The 24,557-nt window shown below is 42.2% G+C and overlaps 1 protein-coding gene across 3 annotated transcripts; it reads left to right on the top strand.

Annotated features, from left to right (window-relative positions):
* The first annotated feature begins 120 nt into the window (after positions 1–120).
* RRP1B (ribosomal RNA processing 1B) lies at positions 121–24,173 on the top strand. 3 transcript variants are annotated; one of them, XM_050332112.1, is made up of 17 exons: positions 121–250; positions 563–750; positions 6,167–6,249; positions 6,719–6,776; positions 7,686–7,771; positions 8,818–8,879; positions 10,772–10,901; positions 11,892–11,956; positions 12,458–12,621; positions 12,792–12,886; positions 13,674–13,771; positions 14,270–14,289; positions 14,709–14,837; positions 15,635–16,377; positions 19,026–19,172; positions 19,720–19,786; positions 20,899–24,173. In XM_050332112.1, the coding sequence occupies exons 3-17, from the start codon at positions 6,220–6,222 to the stop codon at positions 21,087–21,089; spliced, it is 2,085 nt and encodes a 694-aa protein (XP_050188069.1). In that variant the 5' UTR covers positions 121–250; positions 563–750; positions 6,167–6,219; the 3' UTR covers positions 21,090–24,173. The 3 variants fall into 3 exon arrangements, with proteins under 3 accessions (XP_050188069.1, XP_050188068.1, XP_050188067.1); XM_050332111.1 differs by lacking the exons at positions 121–250; positions 563–750 and adding an exon at positions 1,214–1,411 and having other exon boundaries at positions 12,795–12,886; XM_050332110.1 differs by lacking the exons at positions 121–250; positions 563–750 and adding an exon at positions 1,214–1,411.
* The last annotated feature ends 384 nt before the right edge of the window (positions 24,174–24,557 follow it).

Genomic DNA, 24,557 nt, shown 5'->3' with positions numbered 1-24,557 from the left:
GGGCGTGGTCTCCAGCCAGGCTCCGCCCCCGAGCCCGTGGGGAGCGGTCCCGGGAAACACCGGGACAACACCGGGATAACACCGGGAACGGGAGCCCGGCCCTGCTGCGTTGTCGCTGTGTTGGCGGCTACAGCAGGTGACCGCAGTAAATTCGCGGAAGACACCAAGTTGGGCTTGTTGGGAGTGTTGGTCTGCTGGGTCTGCGGAGGGATCTGGACCGGCCGCGGACAGTGGTGTGAGGTTCAACAAGGTGAAGTGCCGGGTCCTGCACTTGGGTCTCAAGAACCCCCTGCAGTGCTACAGGCTGGGGGAAGAGGGGATGGAAAGCTGCCAGGTGGGAAAGAGCCTGGGGATGGTGGCCAACCGTCAGGAGAACAGGAGCCAGAGTGTGCCCAGGTGGCCAAAAAGGCCAATGGCATCCCGGCCTGTGTGTGACAAGAAAGAGCAGCACAGTGATTGTCCCCCTGTGCTCGGCGCTGGTGAGGCCACACCTCGACCTCGGTATCCAGTTCTGGGCCTCTCAATTCAGTGATACCTTGGAGTTTTGATTTTTGCCATTTAGGCAACATCAGGAACGACACTGAGGTGCTGGAGCAACTCCAGAGAAGTGCAACGGAGCTGGTGAAGGGTCTGGAGCACAAGTCTGATGAGGAGCGGCTGAGGGAGCTGGGCGTGCTTAACCTGGAAAAGAGGAGGCTCAGGGGAGACCTCATGGCTCTCTACAACTACCTAAGAGGAGTTTGTAGCCAGGTGGGGGTTGGTCTCTTCTCCCAGGCAACCAGAAACAGGATGAGAGGACACAGCCTTAAGCTGGGCCAGGGAAAGCTCAGTTTGGACATTAGGATGAATTTTTTTCACAGAAAAGGTGATTAAACATTGGAGTGCGCTGCCCAGGGAGGTGCTGGCGTCCCCGTCCTTGGGGGTGTTCAAGAAACGCCTGCACGTGGCTCTCCAGTGCCACGGTCTGGTTGACAAGGTGCTTGCTGATCAGTCCCACGTCGGACCCCACGAGCTCAGAGCTCTTCTCCAACCTAAATGATCCCGTGGGGGGGGGGGTCGCGGGAACCCCAGGACCTCCTGTGTCGCCGCCCCGCTGAGCTCCCGAACCTTCCGTGGCGCTCCCGGCAGCATTCCCGGCGCCCATCCCGGCGCTCCGCCTTCCCCGCGGTGACGGCAGAGCGCGGTGCCCGTGACGGCATCAGGCGGAGCCCGGGGGGCGCGGGCAGGACGGGCTGGGCCGGGACAGCCACGGGACGGGCACAGGGGCACGGCCCGGCCATGGTTCCAGCCGCCGTGCAGCCGCCAGAGGTGCAGTTCGCGCAGCGCTTGGCCGCCAACGAGAAGCGCATCCGGGACCGCGCCCTCAAAAAGCTGCGGGGCTACATCGGCGTGCGGACCCAGCGCCTCGCCGGTACGGCCCGGGGTGGCGGGGACCGCGGCAAGGAGCGGGATGAGGATCTGGCACCGGGACAAGGATCTGGCACCGGGACAGGGGTCTGGGAGCGGCCCCGGTGCCGTCCGGGCAGGGGGGGAGCGGCGGCCCCGGCGGGCGGACGGGATGGGGAGGGAACCACGTGTGTGCGGAGAGCCGGGAGCCGCCTCCTGCGGGTTCTTTTCGCTGTTCTTCCTTTTTATTTTTTTATTTTTTGTCCTCTTCTTTATTTATTTTTCTTTTTTTTTTAACTTTTACGCATTTATCTCATCAGAGGGAGCATTCGCCACGCTGCTGCCCCAAGCTCCCCCCAGCTTCCCTTAGAGAAGCGGAAAGACTCGCGTTTCCTCGCCCTCCCCAAAGTGTCTCCGGGCACTGGAGAGGCTGGAGGGGCTCGGGGAAGATCCCCTTGCACCGCGAGGATGGTCTTGCTGGCAGCATTAACATTCCCGGGACAGGAGCGGGGTGGCTCCTGTGCTCCCGTTCTCAAGAACAGGGTGTAAATGGACTGAGCTGATCCAGGCTGGAAACAGCCCCGTAAATGCGTCATAAAGTTTTATTTTCAGTTATTTCTGTGAGGTGGTGGCTGCCTGCTTCCATGAATCATGTTCAGGAGCGTTGGAGGGAAATGAGGAAAGCTCAGGAGTGTTTCAGCACTTGTATAATTGCTGTTGATTCTGTGTTACCCGTCTGGGTTACTCATTAGCTCCACACATCCAAAACTTTTTTTTCCAAGTGTTTCCAAAAATCCTATTTGTAGCAGTGTACTGGCACCTTAGTTCTAAGTGGTGTCCCTGGAGACAGTTTGAGTCTGGCAGTGCCAGTCTGAAGCTGCCTGCACCTGAAAAGTGCCTCCTGTGCACTCTTTCCATATGGATGCAGGTTATTCCTATAACCTTGTATTATATAATCCATCTATCTATAAAAGGATATATAACATAGGTAATATATAACATATAAATAAATAATTAACAGTTTTTCTATATAAAATATATATTTATAAGCTATTCTGTGCATTATTTAATTATATATCGTATTAAAATTATATATTATTACATAGTATGTCTATATTATATATATTGGCATATATTATACATATTATTTATAGAAGTCTATATTTTATCTTTTCTATCTTTATATATTATATTTTTATATTTTTTATTTATATATTTTATAAGCTTGTGAGGTCAATCATAGCACTGTGTGAATTCATGGATCCAGCTCAATAAACCTTCCTGGTGGAGTGATGAGGAGCACAGTGCAGACATGCCCAAGGGATCCAGTGTTTCTGGACTGCTTTTTCCAGCACACTGTGGTGTAAGCTGGACACAGTGAGGAGGGAAAGCTGGTCATGAGCATTTTTAGAGCATTGAGTCCGAACTCATAAAGTTTCCTGCAGCATTTGGGAAACTGTTACAGAGGTTTATGCATCCACACCCCTTTGGCTTTGGGGAACTAGCCTAGACCTGACCCCGGGAGCTAAACTGCACCTGGAATGCTGGTTGGAGCCGAGTCCATTCCTTGAAAAGACACTGAGGAATAGATGTTGTTTCTTCCCTGGACAAGTAGTATTTGACCCATTAGCCACATTTACAGAGGGAAGGGCACATAGAACAACCTTACAGGGTCAGGCCAGGGAGCCAAACAGCCCATTATCCCATTCCTGGCAGTTATCAAAGACCTAGGGATAGCCTGAGGACTAGTACAAGCAAGGATACATCATATACCTGCCAAGTACTTTCTGACCCTCTTGCTGTCTTTAGCTCTGGAGGCTTCCTAGGCCGTTCATGGCTCCTCTGTGTTCAGCAGTGCTCCATGCATCCCATTGCAAAGTGCAGATTCCTTTGAGTTTGTGGAAGCAGCCACGAGACAGACAGGAGTGCCCTAACTGAGGGAGGAGGTTGCAGGTGCAGCTACTGCCTTAAGACATCATGAAACCAGCACTGGGGAACTGCTCAGCTGGGATGTGAACGTTTTGCACGTTAAAATCAGCACACCGTGATGTGCAAATGAGTTGGAAACAAGGGTGACTTATTTCCAGAGCTCTTAGATTTACTCACTGTTAAGTACCATTCAAGCTGATAGCACTGAAGTAAAGGTTTGCTTCATTGGGCTTGGAGGGAAAGCATGTTCAGGAGAGAGATTTTTTTAAAATTAATTTACTAATTAGAGGCCTTATATCCATCCAGCGTTCTGAGAGGATGAGACTCACAGCCCAGGTAGGATGCCCTAACCTGAGGAGCTGAGGACATGCTGAGTTTTGAAGGAAGTGCTGGAGTTCACCTGATGTTCACCTCAGTCAGGTGTTTCGTAGGCAGGACTGCTCAGAGTGGTCTGTGCTGGGGAAGCTTCTTTAGAAGGCCAGAGCTATTAATTTCCAGCAAGAAATTAAACTCTATGGAATGCATAGAGCTACTGAGGTCATCATGTGTGCAGGTGAGCTTGGATGAGCACCTTATTCCTTGGAAGGGATCCTTTTTGTTGTGTTTTTTTTCTTGTTAGCTGCCTTGAAGGAGAAGAGCATGCTGTACCGTGCCAGAAAAAATAGGAGGGTGTGTTTATAAATGGATTGATGAAAGAAGAGAAAAGGGGAATAACTCAATAAAAGAGGAAATATTACTGTGTGGTTTTCTGTCTGACAGAGCTACACTTGCTTGGGCCCAGATCTAGAAAGGATTTATGTAATTTCCACTGAAGTGTGACTGTGTGGATCTCGTCCTTGGAGACTACCTAGAATAGGAAAAATTGCAACAATTTTAATGGTAGCAATATCAAAGCAAAGTTCCCAACAGAAATGCTGACAAGCCTTACATTAAAGTATCAGTGAGAGTAACATTACTAATCCAAGCCCCCACACTGGGGGACAGAGTTACAGTTCAAGCCCTAAAGCCAAAATATTTCTCAAGGTAGCTTTAAGGTAAAGAAGTCCTTCAGTTTTGTGCACTCTGGTTGCTAATACAATACATTCAGGTTCTAAAATAACCTTGCTTGAATGATTGTTGTTTTCCAGCTGTGGCTGGGGACGGCACACAAAGTTGAAAAACAGAAAACACAATCTCGAAACTACTTTTTGATTGAGTAGGATAAGGAGCTTGATCTGAAACCTTTTGTCTAGAATCCTGTGTCAAATGGACACAGAACTGCCCAGGACACTTTAAAAAGCTCTTTATGTATGAAAAGCAACCTTTTCTTCACCAAAAGGTTTGTCCAGCCCTGGAACAGGCTGCCCAGGGCAGTGGTGGAGTCTCCCTCCCTGAGGGGATTTAAAAGATGTGTAGATGTGGCCCTGGGGGATATGAGTTAGTGGTGGTCTTGGTAAGTGCTGTGTTAATGGTTGGACTTGATGACCTTAGAGGGCTTTTCCAATCTAAATGATTCTATGATTCAATTCTGTGAACTCCTGAGCCATCTCTATAGGCAGCAAATTACTGTCCCTTGTCTCTGTAGGGTTAACCTGTGTGTGAGGTTCAGCCTGCTTCTTACCAATAGGTATATAACATATTATTCTGTTAAAAATGTTATTAATTTTAATATTTCAATGCATATTAAATCAGTGGACCAAATTGCTTCATATTTACTCTTAACATTAGTGTCAAATCTAAGCTAAATTTATAATTAATGCTTAGCATTACTGAACATGTTTCTTCCTCCATAGCATTTTGCATATTTCCCTCACTCAGCTCTGCTTCCTTTCTTTTTAACCAAGCCCAAGTGCAGACAATTCAACTATTGTGTTTGTAGTTTTTTTTGTTTAAATGATGCATGTGTTGGTCCAAGGAGGAGGTGCACAATTTAGATCTAGCACTGGGTCTCTTTGATTGGGAGACACCTGAAAGTTTGTCAAAAGTGACAGTGATCTTTTTGGAACAGATTTGAGCTCACTGAAGATGATTGCCTTTCTAAAGTGATTTTCTTGCAATTACTTGGGAGTACTTAGTAGGTCATAGTTTGAAAATAGCTGTAGTAGGTCGTTGTAGCTGCCTTGTACCAATATACTGTTATAATTTTACCTCCCAGGAACATAGTTGATGTCATGAAAGATCCAGTTTTTGAGCAGCTCTCCCTGAGAGTAGAATTTTATTTTCCATGTAATAATTTCCTTCTCTGATGTGTGAATTTGACTAGAATTTTTATACTGTCAGTAGTGAAAATATTTCTTGCTAAATATTTTTGTTAAAATGCAGGTGTTACTGTATCTCAAGACTAACTGTATTGGAAGTATTTTCATTGTAGTTGCTGAGGGTTTTTGATTTACTGTTTCATACAGAAATAAATGCGTTGATTGCTGGAAGTTTATTCTATCAAAACAAACCCGTAGTAAGGAATAAAACTGTTGGTAAAGTGGGAATTTACATTAAAAAAAACCCAAACAAACCCAAAAGCCATATCAGTTATGTTTGAGGATTTGCACATCACTTTTCTGGCAAAAATAGTTGTGATGCCCTCGTTAAAAATGTCTTTTAGACTTGCTGCTAAAAATATTTCTGACATATATCAGAATTATCTTGGTGTTTATCTCATCTGTGATTTCTTTGCAGTCTTTTTCACTTTGGTACCAGGTGTAATCACTGATCTATGCCAAGTTGCCTTCCAGTCAGTGTGTTTACAGTAGCAGCCAGTATTTACGCAAGAGATACAACAAAACCAGAGAAGAAAGCGGGGAACTGCATGAAAATATTTTTGTGAAAATGTGGGTGTTTCTTTTTTTATTTCATTCCTTCTTCTGCACTGTAGGTGGCTTCAGCCAGGAAGAACTGCTGAAAATATGGAAGGGCCTGTTCTATTGTATGTGGATGCAGGATAAACCTCTGCTACAGGTATAGTAACTGTTTTTGTATTTGCTTTTGGGTCTAGTTTTGGAGTACCAGCTCTCAGTAACCTCATTTAACCAGTTTTCAGATCACTTGTCTATCTGAACGTTTTTCTCACACATAGCACAGACAGCTCCACAAAGACCTATCTGAGAAGAGTTCCCCTGAAGTTTTATATCATTTGTTAATCCAAATACACGAGATTTTCCTCCTCCTCATTTAATTTTGTCTGCTGTCAGAAAGATGATTTGTGCAGAGATCTGGTGAAATGGACAGGTTCTGATACCCCTCAAACCTCTCTTCCAACTGACCCAGTGGAAGGATAACTGCAGTACTAAAGCAGCTGTTGAGAGAATATTTTTCATCTTGAGAGATGTTTCATGAAATTTTTACTTCTTGCTTTTTCTGGTTGTCTCTTTAGTGAAGAGACCAAGCTCTGAAACGTGCTACACTAACTGTATTTATTTACTTTTAGGAGGAACTTGCAGCAAATATCTCACAGCTTATCCACGTGTTTCAAAATACAGAGGCTCGTAAGTACTATTTAAGCTATTTAATGCTTTATTGAGGTACTTTAATTTTTGGTGATTTTTAGGCCACTATCACAGTGCCAGAATAGAGTCAGACAGATAGGGATGCTCTCTGGTTTTTTCCTTTCCCTTTTTGTCCAGCTGGTGTGTGTGATTGCATTAAGGGAAGCACGAAATGCCCTTTGTTTGTGGCTGCTGCAGAGGGAGTTGTATCTCCAGTGTGATAAAGGGGAGACTTTGCAGGATGGGCAGCAAAACAAACTTCTTCCTTTGCTTCTCCATTCTGCACAGACTGTTCTGTGTATTTCCTGCTCAAAACCAACCTTGTTTCATGACCTGTTAAGCCCCTAATAATTCAAAATGCACTTGAAATAGAGTGCTCGGTCAGTGCTAATACTTGCCTGGATAGAAAAAGGTGCAGAATGGATATTTTGCTCTCACTTGTTTGGTGTCATGAAAGATCCAGTTTTTGAGCAACTCTCCCTGAGAGTAGAATTTTATTTTCCATGTAATACTTTCCTTCTACGATGTGTGAATTTGGCTAGAATTTTTATACTGTCAGTAGTGAAAATACTGTTTGCTAAATATTTTTGTTAGAACTCAGGTGTTACTACATCTCAAGGCTAACTGTATTGGAAGTATTTTCATTGTGGTTGCCTTGGGTTTTTGATTTACAGTTTCATACAGAAATAAATGTGTTGATTGCTAGAAGTTTATTCTATCAAAACAAACCCGTAGTAAGGAATAAAACTATTGGTAAAGTGGGAATTAACTTAAAAAAAACCAAACACACCAAAAACCGAAAAACTGCATCCCTTTCTCACATTGAAGGGATTTCCTGAGGTTCCTTCAGGTTAGCAAGGTAACCTGTTGTGCCAGACCTGCAGGTGTTTTTCCCTCACTCTCTCCCAGGACACCTGTTCCTCCAGACGTTTTGGCAAACGATGAGCCGCGAGTGGAGCGGGATAGACAACCTGCGCCTCGATAAGTACTACATGGTAATAGCTCATCTGAAATATCAACCTGCACTTAAATTTAATACATTTTTCTCCTAGAAGGGATGTGCTGGTGGTGTGCTGGAAGGCAGCTTTCCCTGCACGTGCATTTATGTATATTGCAAGACAAGACAAGGGACATCTTCCTGAGCCACTGCAAGAGATACTTGTTTTAAAGTCTTTCACTCACCACTGCAAATCTAAAAGCCATTGCAGTTTATATAAGTTTATACAAGTGCTTTCTTGTCTGCCTTTATAACCTAGTGATTTTTCTCATAGTGTTTGTGTTCCATATACAAATCAATCTCAAAGGCCACTGTACCAACATAATTATTTAGATCAGACTGTTTAAAGGCTTCTTTATGGCTCTGTGTAAAGTAATTGTAACTAGAGCTCCAATTTTCTACCATTAAAGTATCCACTGTAGTACATTCAGCTGTCTGTCTGAATTCATTCTATAGGAAACAGTATATTAAAACAAGCAGTAAAATCAGTGAAAGAAGAATCTTAAAAGACCTGCTTTTGTAAGGAACAAAATCCCATTAATCCTCATCTTTGAAAAAAAGTTAATTGCAGCACATTCACTGCTGATTTTTGTTTCACAATGTTAGCCAGATACCAGTTATTTCAGTAAGTGAAGTGTTTTGAGCCAGCTGAGTGAAGCTATTTTACATATGACTGTATCTTACTGCAAGTTTCAAGTTAATTAAATTATTATTGTTGTCATCTGTCCCATGTTTCTTCAGTTGAAGCTTAGATTTGGCAGCAGTTATGGAGAAATCAGGGTGATGGAGCAAGAGGAAGCTGATAGTGGAAATGGTCATGGATGTTTCTGTGCTTAGTATATGAAAATAGTTTGTTGTCTTTTGAGCTTCACAGCATCCTTCTGTTGCTTTATATGATGGAAAAGCCTGTCAAAATGTTCATGAGGTAGCTTCTACCCTGTGCTACAAAGAGGTTTACTGAGAAGTCTGTTCATATTTCAGTGACAGAGACCCCTTTGCCTGTTTTCATGAACAGCATGTATAACTAAACTTTGTACTTTGCAGCTGATGCGTCTGATTTTGAGGCAGTCCTTTGAGGTGCTGAAAAGAAATGAGTGGGATGAAAGGTAAGGAGATTCCTGAATGGAGTTGCATCATAAAGAAGCCATCCAGGCATGTGGAAGTACAAAGGAATGCAAAAGCTGAAGTCCACCACATTCCTCCTGTTCCACCTTAGTTTTGCATTGTGTAAATGCCCACAGGTTTGAAGAGATGAAAATGTTCCTTGACAGGAGCAGAAGGTGTGAGAGGGGGATTGATGCAGCCAAAGCCTTTCTTCCCCACACACATTCCCATGGCAGAGACACAATCACCCAAACTGATCTCTGACAAGGTTTCTTATGGCTTTGGCTTCCGTTTTTCCAGTGCCACTGGAAGGATGTCCTGAAGGCTGTTCAGCACCAGTGGAGGCAGTGTGGGAGGAGAATCTCATGATTCCTTTCTTTGCAGAGTGAGGGAGCTCAAGAACTGCCTTTCCCTCCTAAGTGGAGCCTAGAAGCTGCCTGGCATGTCTTTCATTTCCCTTTTCTTTTAAAATGCTTTTGGAAGAAGGTGTACTAAACTGAAATAATCTTTATGGTTTTGAATGCTTTGAATTCTCTTTGGGACTGGAAATGTTTGTTCTGGGCAAAATTGTAGGAAGGGCCAAAGAACGCCAGGGGAGAAAGCTTGGAATATAAATAGCTTCACTTTCCTGAAAGATAGCAATGATAGGCCTTGGGAAAAAGAGGGAAAAAAAAACACAAAAGAAAAGGAAAAAAATCCCAACTGCTGCTCAGCTGCAGCAGTGAGAGCATGTTTCTGAGCAATGTCACTCCAGCAGTATTTGTTAGTACCCCAGAAGTGAATAACTGAGCCACAGAGCTACTTGTGCACTTCTCAGTCAGTTCTGGCTTGAACTGTTGGAATGGTGATGTTTTTTATGCTTAGTTTAGCTCTCAGTCTGTTCTTCAGTGTGATTGTCTTGCTGTAAGGGACAGTGAATAACATGATTTAACGAAAAGCAAATTCTGCACAGCTGAAATGAGTTTGAGAAGGTTCAGTATTAAATTTAATCCTTGGGCATTGACCAAAATGGAAAATTGTCTCATGGACTTCTCTTCCTTTCCTATCATCAGATCTAACTATAAAAGAAGATTACTGGCATCTCTGGCTATGTAGAAGTCCTGTATCTAGAAACTGGGTCTCATTTGTGCCTCTGTAGGTAGATTCTAGAAAAAAGGAAAATGGAGGCATGTTACCTTGAATTTTACTGCACTGACTGCAGCATCCTTCCCCTCACAGACTCAAGTGAATGAATGTTATTTCCTTCTTTCTTTCATTCACTTCCCTCTATTTACCGCCATTGGCACCTGCAGTCTAAACAAGTTATGTTCTATCACATTCTCTTCCCTTTCTTTCCAGATACCCTTTCTCTTCCCTTGTCTGTGTTCACCCCAACTTCCCACCTACAGCTTTCTCTTATTCCTCATTAAAAAGGGCAATTTTAATCATTCACAGTAATGTCAGACCCAGCTTTAACAGTGGCAGAGAGTTCCATCTTCAAATGGAAGGGTGCAAGGTGCTGCCCATCAAGGATGGATTCATGTAACAGCTGCTCAAATGGCAGAATTCCTCCTCCTATCCATCAATAACATGGCATAATAAACTTCAGCCCAAATTAAGGTGTGAATTCTAAAACAGTGATTTTCATTGTAGCAAACTGTGCTGAGTGGATTGTCTGATGCTGCAGAGTCACCTAGATCATAAGGACGTTCTGATCATGGCTGGATCTTTTTTAAAGTTTGCTTTAAGATGTGAAATTTGATCTCTGGATTTATTTCTCGTTTGAGTTGGATATCCATATAGAACTGTAAAGAACTGGTAAAGCTGTGAATGACTAGAGTTTGTTTTCAAGGCAAATAAAGCATGGGCAATTGAATATGAATATCTTATTTTTTCCTCTTTTTTTTTTTTTTAGTCTAGTTGAACCATTACTGCAGCTGCTAATGAAAGAAGTTATGGACCCAGACAGCAATTCTCCCAGTGGGATAAAGTTACATTTCATTGATATCTATCTGGATGAATTGGCTAAAGTTGGTGCAAAGGAGGTTAGAAAATATCTTGTCCTTTTCTTCCTGGTTAATGTCAACTGTAGCATGCAACATTTTAGAAGAAATGTCATTTTTAGATTACGTATTTTTTAACAGTTTTAATTGTAACCTAGCCACATGGAGTAACCATGAAGAAAGTGCTGTGCTGCTCCAAACTGAGGTTGGAAATAGCAACAGAAAAGTTAGACCAGTCTCATTTGTTTGTTTCAACAGAAGGGACTTAGTGTCTTTTCCTTTGTGTGAACATGTTTTTCAGTCTTTGCTTTTGCAAAAGCTGACATCAAGCCTGCTCAGTTACCTTCCCTTGTCTCTGGCCTCTGAGACTTCTCCTTGCATTTGTATTCCTTGCAGTATTGCAAGCAATCCTGCCCACAGCTTTTGTGCTTCTGGATTGTGGAGCGTGAGAGGAAAGATCTCTGCAACAGAGAAGTGCCTGTACTTGGAGCCCAAATCATTTCTGCAGCTCCACAGACACAAAACTGTAGCTAAGCCACTCACAGGAAGCCTGAAGAGTTAGTCCCCTAGACTATTTGAAATCACAGATGATGCTCATAAATTGAATTCAGGGAAGGATATTTATCTTTAGCACTACTGGAGCTGACAGGGTTTTGGTCCAAGGAGTCCAGTTAAGAGACACCCAGATCTTATTCTTGTCTGCTACAGACCTTCTCTGTGAAAGTGCACAAAATTATTCAAGCTTTCTCTGCTTCATGTTTCCATAACTAAAACAAGAAGCTTTGTTATATTTTTGTACTCAGCAGAATAAAGTCTGCAGGACAGTCACTGTTTCTATAATACTTCCAGGGAATATCTGGAAGTTAATGGTAGCAGTGGTAACAAAAATCCCTAAATACTCCTGTCAACTGGAATTAGTGTGCTGAAAGACTTCGTTAAAGAAGATCACCCAAACGCCAAATATTCCAGGAATTTGAGCGTACACATACAATATTTACTGTACTCACTACTTTTTTCTTTCTGATCATACAGCTCACAGCAGACCAGAATCTCAAGTTCATTGAACCTTTCTGCAGACTTGCTGCCAAATCAAAGGAGTAAGTTTAATGAAAAGAGACAAATATTTTTTAAGAATTAAGAAAATCTGAATTTACCACTCCACATGGTAATAAATGAAGAATGTCTTAGAGAAAGGAACCTCAGAATGTAGAGAAAGGAAGGGTATTTTACCAGTAGTGTGCACAGTCCTTTGAAAATAACTTGTGTTTGTCAAATCTATAGGTAATCATGGGTTTATAAGGACTATTACCAACCTCTGTTGGTTAATATATCTAGTTATTTTATTTTTTTAACATTCACAGAGCAGCTGAGCTGGTTGTCTTTGTTGCAATGTATAAGCAGTGAAACTTAAGAGAGGGACACCAGCAGAACACTGGATTCTGTTTAGGGAATAACTTGTCCAGTTCCCTCATCTGAAGAGCTAGATGTTCTTCCACTTCTTTCTCTGTGTCCCTCAGATTTCCACTTTATTTGGTGTGAGGGGGGAGGGTGTTTACACTTCTGCCTTTCAGCTCTGCCCCTGCTCTCTCCTCATACAGCCGGTGTTTGCTGCACGCTGTAGCCACCGGAATCTTTGAGCTGATTGTGGATCAGTCCCCCTTCGCCATCGAGGACCTGATGAGAGAACTGGGTAGCAACAGTGATGAGGAGGATGTTTCCGAAGAAGACAAACAGGAAGAGGAGGAGGTGCCTAAAACCAAAGGTGAGGAGGAGGTTCTAAATAGCCCTGGTAAGATTTTCTCAAAAATACATTTCATTTCTGCTCTGTTCGGGGTGTTGTAAGGATAATTGTGTTTTCCTGTCTTCACTCCTTGCACTTTTGGATTTACTATCTCAAACAAGCATTAATACTCAGTCTTTTTTCTATCATAGCAGACAGATGTTTTTCAAGAAAATCAGCACAGAGCTCTGAAAAAACAGAGGATATTGATGAAAATGCTGATGATGGGATCGGGACTGTTCTTCAGGTTTGTGGCTTCTTTGTTATTGATACTCCTCTCTTTTCTTTTTTCCCATCCCTTTCAAAAGGTACAAAAATAAAGGGCATTAATGGATAAATATTACAAAATTTTAATTTTCTTCTGGTTTAATGTAAGGTGATGTTAAGTGTAATGTGTACTCTGTGAGTTGTAGTAAAATAAATCCAAGTCTAAATTCTAAATTCTTCTTTCCTATCTCCCATACCTTCTGTTCTCTGTCATCTCCCTTCCTGTTTCAAGAGTTAAAAAATATGTCCTAAATGCCAGGTCACTGTGGGTGGTGAAGCAATCAGCTTAAGTTTCATTGACAGTAAGAGCAAAAGTAATGAGTGATGGGATACATAGGAGTGAGAGCAATATGCTACAATTTGTGTTTTCTAGACCCAGTGCAGTGTAGTGTTTCTGACAGATCCACCCATCAAACAGATGCACTTCGTGCTTTTGTGGCTTTCAAGCAAGAATTAGGACGTGACACACTTTAAATCCAATATTTAGCTAAATATTTATGGGAGTTTCGAAGTAGGTTGAGCAAGAAATAAGGTTAAGAGCATTTGAGACAGCGATACTGAGTTCAGCTGTTCTGTTAATGAAGCAACAATCTGAAAAAGTCACTATATGTGTGTGAACAGGGCATAAACTTCAACAGAGAAAAATATTTTGGCTTTAAAGGAAGTGGCTGTTTAATCAATACTTGAAGTATCGGCAACATGAGTTGCACTGGGTCATCTTGCATGAATAAACTCAAAAAAACTGTGTTGTACTCTCCTTCTGACAGTTTGATTACAAGTCTGTTGCGGACAAACTCTTCGAATTGGCGAGCAAGAAAAACACACCTTCCCTGAACAGGAAGCGTCTGTACAAGCTGGTCAAAAAGTGAGTCCCATGGAAATACACCTTGCATGTGCCACCCTGTCCTAAACAGCTGTCACTTTGCTCTCTCTGTCCACCCTCAGTTGTCCCAGTGACAATGTCACGAGAGCAGGTCACAGTCCTGGACGATGTGCACGAGCTGCCTGGAGCCTGTGCTGCTGTTCCTCGCTGGTGCAACTGCAGCCAGCTGAGGTTTTGTCTGCACAGGGTGGGTTTGTGCTGCAGGATGTGACGTCAGGTTGTGTGTGAGGCAAGGTACAGATGGAGAAGTGTTAAATTGCTGTTTTCTCGGTGCTTTCGGTGGTTTGGTTTGAGTTTGGGGATTTCTGAGGCAGGTCTCTTACGGAGTGGGCTCTTTGTAACTTCCTCTGCAAAATATGTTGTTCCTGTTTTGACAAAACCATAGCAAGTACAGTGATAGTGTTCTGCTACTCTTATTATTGGTACTTCACCAGTAATACTGATTTGTTTTTTCTTTTCTCCCTCCATCCCCACCTCCAGGTTCCAGGACTTAGCAGAAGGTAAGGGCAGAGACAGTCATTAAACACCACACAGAGACAGTAATTTCTTTCCACTAAAGGATATATAATGTTCCCATACAATGTGTATTGGAAATACTTTATTCTTTTTTTTAAATACGTTTTTCAAGAATATTATTTTAGGGGTTTGTGGGTTTTTTAAAACTCTTTAAGATACATTACATGTTTTTGGTGAGGTGGCCAAATCCCCCTCACAGTCTGAGCAACCCTGTACTTTGTCCTTAAATGAAAGATGATTATTTTTACTTTAACAAATAGCAATCAGTCAAGTTTCCTTCAGGTTGAGTGGGGAAAAAGGAGTTGTTTTTTTCTTTGTGTGGGAGTTCTGCTGTGTATGAACAGCATAACTGTTCACAGAAATAAAACTGTTAGTTTCCTGATACCTTATCCTCCTTCAACAGGAATCTTCCCCCAGGATATTCCCGAAGATGTTTCTCCAGATGAAGATGATGATGACGAATTCGGCAGGCGAAGGCGAAAGAAAAAATCTGTCAAGCCTTGGGAGAAAAACGAGCTGGACAAAATAAAAGGTAAGGCAAGATCAACGTTTGGAAGAGAGACAATTTGCAGTGACTTGAGCAGTTTGGCAAAGTGTCAGCTACGAGCTGTTCCGAAGAGGGCAACACTGTTGTTCAGGATGTGCTGATTTGTATCCTGTTGCCAGGAAGGTTAAACGTGAAATGAAGTTCTCTTCGGAAGTGGTGGGAATTCTCTGACCAATTTTGAGTCAAGCACCACCTCAAAAATTTCTGTCTAAAGCAGAAATGGAAGCAGGTGTTTGCATTGCTCCTTTGAGCAGTTGCATTTGCTATGGGAAAACAGAAACATGTCGGTCTTAGAACAGGATGACTGTTGGAATAGAAGAATTTAGGGGTGTTTCTTGAAAGGTGAAGAGAGTTACTGAGAACAAGGTGCAAGTATCTGTAGCATCATGGCTTGTACTGATGTGAACGTGCCCAGACATGCCCAAAAATATTCAACCAAACTATTGAACCCCTATGTTGCCCTTCTGATGGGCTTAACAGGTGGGTAATAACAACTCTTTCTAGAAATACTACTGTAAAAAATAGGGTTGCCACAGGGAATGGTTGAGAAGTTAGTTGTGGCAAGGCAGGATTGGCAAAATACTAATTAGGACAGATGTCAGTGGACTGCAGTGTCCTGACTAGTGAAACGGTAAAACTGTTGTGCAGGCTGATAACAGGAAAATGGTACACCTGTTTCAAAAGAAAAGGAAAGGAACAAAAATAGGATAGAATTAACTTGTTGTAAGCAACTTGGTGTTTCACATCTGTGTTATATGGTATTCTTTTTGTGATGGATTTAGAGGATAAAGAAGAGCTGTCAAGTGCGAAGATGCCATCAGTTCCCCAGAAGAAGAGGAAAAAAAGGAAGAAGAGGGACAGCCCAAAGGCTGATCCTGGAACAGCTGATGGAAATTGTGAGGAGGGAACAGCTGAAACATCTGGATCTAATGTTTCTAGCCAGGAAAAGGTGCCAGAAAATATCAAGGAGAAGAAGAAAAAGAAATTGTTACTAAACGAGGCAAATGAGACCACAAATGTAGCAACTGATACCAGAGAAAATCACAGTATCTCTGCACAGAACAGTCTGACCTACACAGAACAGAGTAAAAAGAGTCAGCTGAAGAAAATGAATCCAAAAGTACAGAATGTTCCTGCAAAACCAGCGTGTCAGAATGGACCGGCTAATGCCAGGGCAGCAGAGGATGTCAGCCCGTCTGACACACCCTTAACTCCTAAGGCTGTGAAGAAGAAACAGAAAGCAGGGGCTGTCCTGGTGAATGGGGATCCCCTTCTGCAGCAGAGTGACAGGAAACCCGACAAGGAGGGATTTCTGGGGACCCTGCCAAAAAATGCAGGGTCTGAATCTGCGCCCTCCGGAAAGGTCACACTGAAGACAAAGGCAAAGCTGGTTGGCTTGGAAGGGATGAAAGTCTCCAGTCACAGTGCAGCAACCTTGAAAAAGAAGAGAAAAGTGAAAGAGGTGCTGAACTCTGTCGAGGCCAATGGGATTCTGGAGACTGCATGCAAGAAAAGCAGGAAAGGGGTAGGTACATCTCATTCTTTTCTCTGCCTTCTTCATGAGCTGCCAGGCTCAATTTCAAATTTGGCTTTAGCTTCCTGAGCGTGGGGCTCCGTGGGCTTGATGCTGATGTCATCATACATTGTCACCAAAAAGAGCTCAATTATCCCTAGAAATCCACAGCTTCTACAGTCTCCTGCCCTCCTGTGCAATGACACTAAAACCTGTGCCAGATACTCAGCTTGAATAACACATCTAGCTGAAATTTGGGATGTTACAGGATGGGATTGTCTTCTTTTCTTTTTTTTTGGTCTTTGTTTTTGTTTTAGTTTTTTGGGGTTTTTTGTCCCTAGGTTAATTGTTTTTTTGCACTGTGTCTCTGGTTGGTCTCACAGCATCTTCACAAAGGGTGTATTTTGGCCTTTTTGCAGCAGCAGCACACGCTTAGATTAGTATAAACTCCTTGTGAAACTGCCCACAGCAATTCCAGGAGTGGCTTCTTTTGCTCACTCCCTTCTCCATCTTAAACAAACCGAGAGGGCTGTCTGGGGAAAGCCTTTGGGGGAAGATGGAACAGAGAATGTGATCCTGTGACCTTTAATGTCATCAGTGCTGTATGATCACATTCGTGAGCAGTGCAGTTTCTTATAAAGACAGTGTTTTTTCATTAGGAAGGTCTGATTGTAGTCTGGTTCAAGAATGTATGCATTGCAGGTTGGAATAGGAAACAACCTATTTTTCTCCTCTACCTCCCACCCCTGTTTATTTCTTGGCAATATGTAGAATAAGGTTGATTTTGCTCAGTGATTGGAGAGTCAAAAAGCACTTTTCACTGTATATTTTTGATAGTGTGGCTATGAGAGAGACTGCAGGGGTTGTCCCCTCCCCTGCCACTGAAGTTCTTTTCAACTGCTCACTTCCCATGTGCATATTCACCCTAACACTTTTAGGGGTTCAGTTACATTCTTGGAAGTCTTGCTGGCAGTCTCACTTTAGTGGAAAGAAGATTCATAAAACATAAATGAGATACTGAATACAAAACAACTCCATCTTCCTCTGGCTTAAAAGTGCGTGTTTCTAGCCTGTCAGCTCACCTCTGTTTGACTTAACTAATCCTACAGTTTTAAACTTTAGTAATGCAGCCTTGTAAATGAGCTTCGAGGGAGAAAAAATGCATCTTGAAACATTGCTTAAATAGTAATAAAATAGCTTTGGCATTTTCTGGTTTTTGATTGTAAGGTACTGAGCAGGAAAAACCAAAACATTTCTCTCTCCCCACTGCATTTCTTTCACTGCAGGGCTTCCAAAGCAGGAACCATTGGCTTTGTCTCCTGTAGCCTAAATATTCCATGTTGCACACCTTGTCTTTGTCTATAAAAATGTAATTTCTAAGAAAATAGGATTATGCCACCCCCATCTATTTCTGTAAAACTTTGCTGCAACTGCCCAGCAGGCTCCAAGACTTGAAATAGATTCAAGATAAGTTCCTGCAAACTTCAGGGAAATGAGTTGTTGGCACAAATTAATGTAGGCACTGAGGGGAAAAGCAGCAGCACCACCCCAGCCCAGGTGGTTGTGTGGGAGCAAGGGGGATGGAGAGAAGGAGAGTTATCTGGGAATCAGGAAGGGAGCGAGAGTACTGGGATAAGAAAGAGGAGCACAGAGTAAAGCTAAAATGCACAAATGCAGAGGAAATAAAGCTTTGCTTATTTTGTTTTCATTGAGAAATAACATGTTGTTTTATTTCCTGGTTTTAGTTGTGTAATCGTGGCCTTGTGCCCAAAAATGAGGGGCATGTTTTGATTCTTGATTTCAAGGGCAACACACACCTCCAAAGAGTTAGCTTCAAATCCTGAGAGGGAGGAGGAGGAGGGGAAAACCAGACAAGATCAGCATTATTTCACGGGTGTATCCAAATTTCAGGAAGCTAAAAGTCTTGTGATTTTTCACCTTATTTAAAGGACAAGTGATTTACAAATCAAAAGAGGCCATATCCCCTGGACATTTTCCACAGCTTGTCAGTGAACTGCTTTTGGGATTTCCCATCTGTAGGTTGATGTAAAGCATAACTGTGGACTGTAGTTCAGAGGTATCTGACTGGTCCACAGTCTGTAGACAGCATGTTAGAAAGCTCTGCCAGTACAGGTCCTAATTGCCTTCTGCTGGAGGGAAGAATTACTTTAAATGCCACAAGAGTATGAATTTGAGGCAGCAAACTAGTTGCAATACACAACAGCTGGATTTCTGAGAGTGTAAAGACTTCATACTCCACTTTATTTTTTTCTCCAAAGTCTTGGTCCAAAGGTGGGTTTGGTCATTAGCTGTGTATCTTATGCATCCAGAGGTACCACAGAATAGTTTTTGCTTCTGCTCAGGGAAAAAAAAAATCACTTGTGTGCAGGAGAGCTGGGTCAGTTGCAAGGCAGCCTCATCCACGTGGAGAAAAGCTTGTTTGTTTGCACTCTGATGGACCTGGCAAATCTATTACAAGTTCTTCCTTCTGTGCTTTGCACTGGCAGTTTCCTATTTCTGTGCAGAGCTTGCCTTAAATTTCTGCTTTCAGTCATGCTAATTGCAAAATTGTGTCTTAAGAGTTAACCCTGACAATGAGCTTATGTACTAGGTGTAGTTAATTGCAGTGCTGTTGTACTGATCCTTTCCCTCCCTCACAGGAAAGCAGTGATGCTCTGTCACCATTAAAGAAAAAGAAAGCAAAACCAGGGAGCGATTTTGTGAAATTTGAGAAAACAACTTTACCAAAGGGAGTGTTCTTCAGGAAAGCCAGAAGCGCCATCTCTTCCACCAGGACACCCTTGCAGGTGAGGGGATCTCTAAAACCTATTCTTCCCTACGTTCTGCTTTCAAGAGTACTTTCTTGTTGAGTACACACCATTCTGAATCTGCTCATTTCACAAGAAAGCAAAAGCATAAACTGACTTTCAGTCTTGCAAAGGGACTTTGAACCTCCATTTCATCCCACCTGTGGAGATTTTAACAGCACAGGGCTTCAAAAGACTGCCCTCTTTTCTGAACCTTTTAACATGTAATATCTTTTCAAGCCCTCTCAGCACTTTGAGGCCCGAGTGCAGTGGGGCCACTCTATTTAATACACAAATATCTTCTTGTTTGTTGTTGAATTATGTAATGACATTAAGGAGAGTATGTGATCTCTCCACAAATGGAGTGTGTTTGCTTTTGGCTAGAAAAACAGTGCTGTCTTAGCAGGAGTCAGTGCTAGAGGATTGGGGCAGTTCCAAATCAGATGAAGGAAGTAGGCTGCTTTACACTGGTGGGATGCTGTTAAAAGAACTCATAGCATTGCCTCAGAAATCTTATTTTATTTCATGTCTCCATTTTGTTTTATAGCTGAACAAGCTGCAGACACCCACCTGCAAAAAAGTCACATTTGGCTTGAATAAAAACATGACTGCTGGTGAGTCTGATGCATCTATGTATGTCCACAAGGCCTCTTGTGGCTGAGGGAGGGGGAAGCACTCACACACACCTAGAGAACACCTCTAGAACAGGATGATTCTGATCCTTTTTTGTTGCAGTAATTGTACGTAGGTTACAAACCCTCCTCAAGTTCCTTTTGAGAGGAGATGGAAAAGTTTAGGACATTCAGCCCAACAGCTAGACTTGAGCAATGCCAGGGTGCTGCATTGCTGACCTGCAGAAGGAGCCTCACAGATGGAAAACTGCAGCAGTGATGGAGTCGCCTTCCTGAGCTGCCTGTTTGCAGGGCATCTCTGAGGGAAACACGTGGGTTTCACAGCTTTCATTGCTCACTTGTTTCCCCAGGACAAAGGTGCTGATATGCTGATAAGACCAGACTTTAACATGGTCTCCTATGTTATAAAAAGTTTCCTTTTTATCTTGGCTGCCCGTGGTTTATTGATGGTCACGAGCAGATAAATGTCATTTCCCTTCTGTAAGCAGACAGTGTTTTTTACCTGTTAAATAAATGACTTGCTCCATAGCATAGGTTTGTATTCCATGTATTCATTTAGCTAATTTTTAACTCTCTGAGGTGTGCAATAACTCAAGTTTACATGGAGAACAGTGTATTTAGATATGTGTCTTTATGTTAATGCAACACAGCTGCACGAAAAGATAGGTAAGTGCCTCTCTGCTGGCAGAAGGAATGACCTTGAGACACTAGAGCAGTGCTGTTCGACAGCCAGAGACATTTCTTAGCCATCATCATTTTTAAACAATTTTGTTTAAGTGTGGTGTGCTTCGGGATAGCTGGAACACTTGTGTCTCAGGAGTAGGCCCAGAGTCTCTGGTGGTCTGTGGAACCACAGGAATGGTTCACAGCCTCTCAGTGGGTTGCAGCAGACCCTGTTCTCCAAGGGACTCTGATAAAGAGATGTGCTTCACCACCATCTCTTCGTTTTCTCTGCAGCCTTAGGCTTCTGATCCTTAGTGGAATTAAGGATTCTAGGGCAGGCTTACAGGGCTGGGCAGTTCCACAGTTGATTGGTGGGCCCAGTTATTCCAGGAGCTGCGTTTCTTTTAACTTGTTGGCTTGTTTTTCAACAGAATTTAAAAAGACTGACAAAAGTATATTAGTGAGCCCAGAGGGACCCTCCCGTGTGGCTTTCAACCCTGAACAGAAACCTCGTCATGGGGTGCTGAAGTCACCCACAGTTACCCCAGCGAGAGAGCCCCAGATGAAGAAACCATTTACTGTGTCAGCTAAGAAGAGACCAACTGCTGTGGACTTCTTTTAAACCGACAGATGTGGCCTACTTTTGTACAGGACATTTTGCTAAGCTAGAATGTTCTCTGGAGGTATTTTGAACTTCTTTATTTTTTTAAGTTAAATACAGATTGTATATACAAAATTCTGATTGTGACCTGGGTCATCGCTATTTTGAAACCACTTCAGCTGTATCTTGAAATACCTGTTTTGTGTATTTACAGAAAAGAAACAAAATCCAGTCTCTGCTCAGGTTTGGTCTACAAAAAGTATGGTCTCTGCCCATGTCATTCCCAAGAGACTTGTCCATTTAATTAAGGAATGTTCAGGGTTTGATTGTTCCAGTGATTTTTTTTTTTTTTTTGAGTCAGTGCAAGACAACTTGCACTTCATGCTGTTAAACTGTCTTTCATTGGGCAGGGCTTAAAAAGGAAAAAAAGGCAATGTAGATTTTAAGCCTACTTGTGCTCATTATTTTAAAATTTTGCTCTGACATTTTTTCGTGTGTTACCCTTGGCATCCTGTTAATTCTTCTGGAAATAATGATTACCTCGTGTCTCTGTTTTAGTAACAGCTGGACTTGGGTAGCTTTACAGGTAGCAAGCAAGCTTTCCCTGGGATAAGAAATGCCTCGCTGCTCAAGTGGTCACTGCTGCAAGTAAACCTTCACAGCTGGTTGCCTGCTGAGTTGGGGACAGCCACCACATTATTTTCAGTAACACAAGTGCCAAAGCTGGCTTGTGCTGTCACTGTAAGCTGGCTCCTTCCCTCCGCCCTAACTGAAATCGTGCTCTTGTGCAGGAGGAATCTTGGACATTTCCAGGTCTTTTCCCCAGCCTCCCAACTGTTGCCTTTCCTGAAGGTCTGACAGGACTCCTGGTTTGGTGCTTCTCAGTACAGGTAAAACTTTGAAGCCCCAGGCAGCTTGGTTTTTGGTTTTGATGTAGAACCAGAAGAACTCTTGTCAGCAGCGTTTCTTGGCGTTAAGTTTTTATTATTTGGGTATTTTATTGCTACTCTGCATGTTTTGGTTTTTTTCTTTGCTTTTTGGTAAAGAATGAGGTGCCTTTCCATGAGAGACCGGTAATGTTCTCTTAGGGGGAACAGTGAGGAAGGGGAGAGCAAATGAAAATAAAAACTCTTTGGATATGATTGGAAGATTTGACTTTTTTTTTTTTTTTTGAAGTTTTGCTAATGCAAATGAGGCAAAGGCTTTGCAGCAGATCTCTACATTAGAGCTCAGCTTGAAGGCACAGCCTGGTGCCAGAGCAAAGTTGTTCCTGAAGTTTCCCACTAGTTACTTCTGGGATTCTGCAAGAGAGAGGGTGAACCTGCTTCATTCCCTTGTCTTATGGTAACTGGATTATCAGTTAAATAAACTGATAAATGTTTATTTAGCTACTTCAGCCAGCAGAGTTACATTTGGTGTCTTATCTGCATATTTCAATACTGGTTTTTACCAGTCCTTGTTATTGACTGTCCTCTGCCAGATGACTCCTCTTAAGCAACTGGATTGAAACTGTTCTTTTGTAGCTTATCTAGAATTGCTTCAAAATACTGGTGTGCTTGCAGATCGCTGGTTGGTCTCAGCTGGTCAATTCTCATCCGTCCCAGTTCTTGCACTAAGTTTGCAACAGTCCATGGTTTGTGGTACTGCCAGAAAGTCACTTTGCTCTTGTCTTTTCTCACTTACAGTGAAGGACTGAATTTCATTTGGTTTTGGGTTTGGTTTAGGCTGTATTTGTTTGACTGATCAATAAAGAACTCTGGAGAATACACTGATAAAATTAATGATACTTGTTTGAGCAAGTATTGCTCCTTTATGTTTTAAAAAAATTCTCATTGTATATTAGCCTAATGGATTTTTTTTTTATTTTTTTTTTTTTAAACGAGGTGATGGTAAGTAGGGTGTAACAGCCTGTTCAATATGTTGTACTGTTATTTTGTACTGTGGGTGAAAAGTCTGTTGTGGAATATGCATAAAAGCATTTGTATGTGCATGGTTGCTGATGCCTTAGGTTGAAGATGCCACATTCCTCCAAGGATACCGATGCAAACAATCAGTCAGTGGATCTGGTGTGCACAGAAAAATCCAGTATCAGGACACACTGGAGTTTGGTTTGGGCTTGTTTTGGTTTTAATACATATAACTTATGATGGAAATGTATTTGAATGGTTGTCTGGATCCTTTTCTGTTGATGGTGGATCCATTGAACCTGTTGCTTGTACAAATATTTTGTTGGCCACGGTGTTAAATGGAGAGGCCAGAAATGGCAGTCAGATTTTGATCTATAATTTTAGTGATGTGATTGCTCATTGGGATTCATCTGTAATCCATCTGTGCCATGAATCTGGTGGAATGTTTTGTAAATATTACATATATAGTGTGTATTGTCTTCAGTAGTGTCTGGAATTTCATTCAGGACAACTTTACAACAAAACTCACTGTCAGTGCAGTTTAGTCAGCCCTGGTGGGTTAAAATTGAATACAAATTACCCAAAATATTTGGATAGTGACAATTCCAATAAACACTGAAGACAAAAACAAATGAGAAAGAAATGTAACATCTGGGATATCCACTGCACAGACACAATGGCACTGTAAGGAGAGATGTATTGATAGGAAAAGAGAAAGGAAAACCTCATCTGATCTGTTTGATGTTGCTTCATAGATTTTTTTCAGTGTTATCCCATCCTTCCAGCTGCCAGCTATGCTCTGAGTCAAAACTAATGTGTCATAACTTTTAAAGGACAGTATTTTATAATGATTGTCTCTACGTTTTTGTTACAAATCTGATCAACTTTCTCAAACTCTTTAACAGTTGATAATTCCTTATAGTTTCGAGAGAACTCAAAAGCACAAAATGAATTCAGCAAGGCAAAATGTTGAAGTTGTATTTAAATTATTGGATATGCAAGGTCTTTTGTAGTCTATGAAATCTACGTGACTTGGAAAGCATCAAGCGCCCTTTGACATTTATTACCTGTGCTTAGTTTTAATTACAGGCAGAAAAATATCATTTGATGTACCTCTGCAAGAGCATTGTTAATACAAATACAGTGTCTAAGCATTGACATCATTTAATCTAGACCAATAAACCATATTTTTTGTGGAGATTGTATGTTGGTTAAATCTGTAAATTTTGGAGATGGGAGGGTAGCATCTGGGGGGCCACTTGAAATTACAAAAAAAAGTTGTTCTTGCCCATGTGCACCTGCCCTCTCTCTCTCTTTATTTTATTTTTATGGTATAAAAAGCCCAAACTGATGAAGACTCAGACATATTAGGAGTAGGTTTGCATTTGGATATACCTGTTCATACACCTTGAGCTGCTCGCCATAGACAGCAGCACCTAAAAGATTGCTCAGGAGAAGCAGGTAGATCACACACAGTCATTGCTTGACAATGAAAATTGTTAAGTGGAGTGATAACATGGCAAGATGTGTACTACAGAGAGCCAAAGCAGGTAAGAGATGGACACTCTGAAAGCTGTTGGCC

Source organism: Myiozetetes cayanensis, unplaced genomic scaffold (assembly GCF_022539395.1).
Source record: "Myiozetetes cayanensis isolate MyiCay16 unplaced genomic scaffold, myiCay2020 scf5-8, whole genome shotgun sequence".
NCBI lineage: Eukaryota > Metazoa > Chordata > Aves > Passeriformes > Tyrannidae > Myiozetetes > Myiozetetes cayanensis.
The sequence above is the reverse complement of the archived record's forward strand: the minus strand, read 5'-3'. Positions and strand labels throughout refer to the sequence as shown.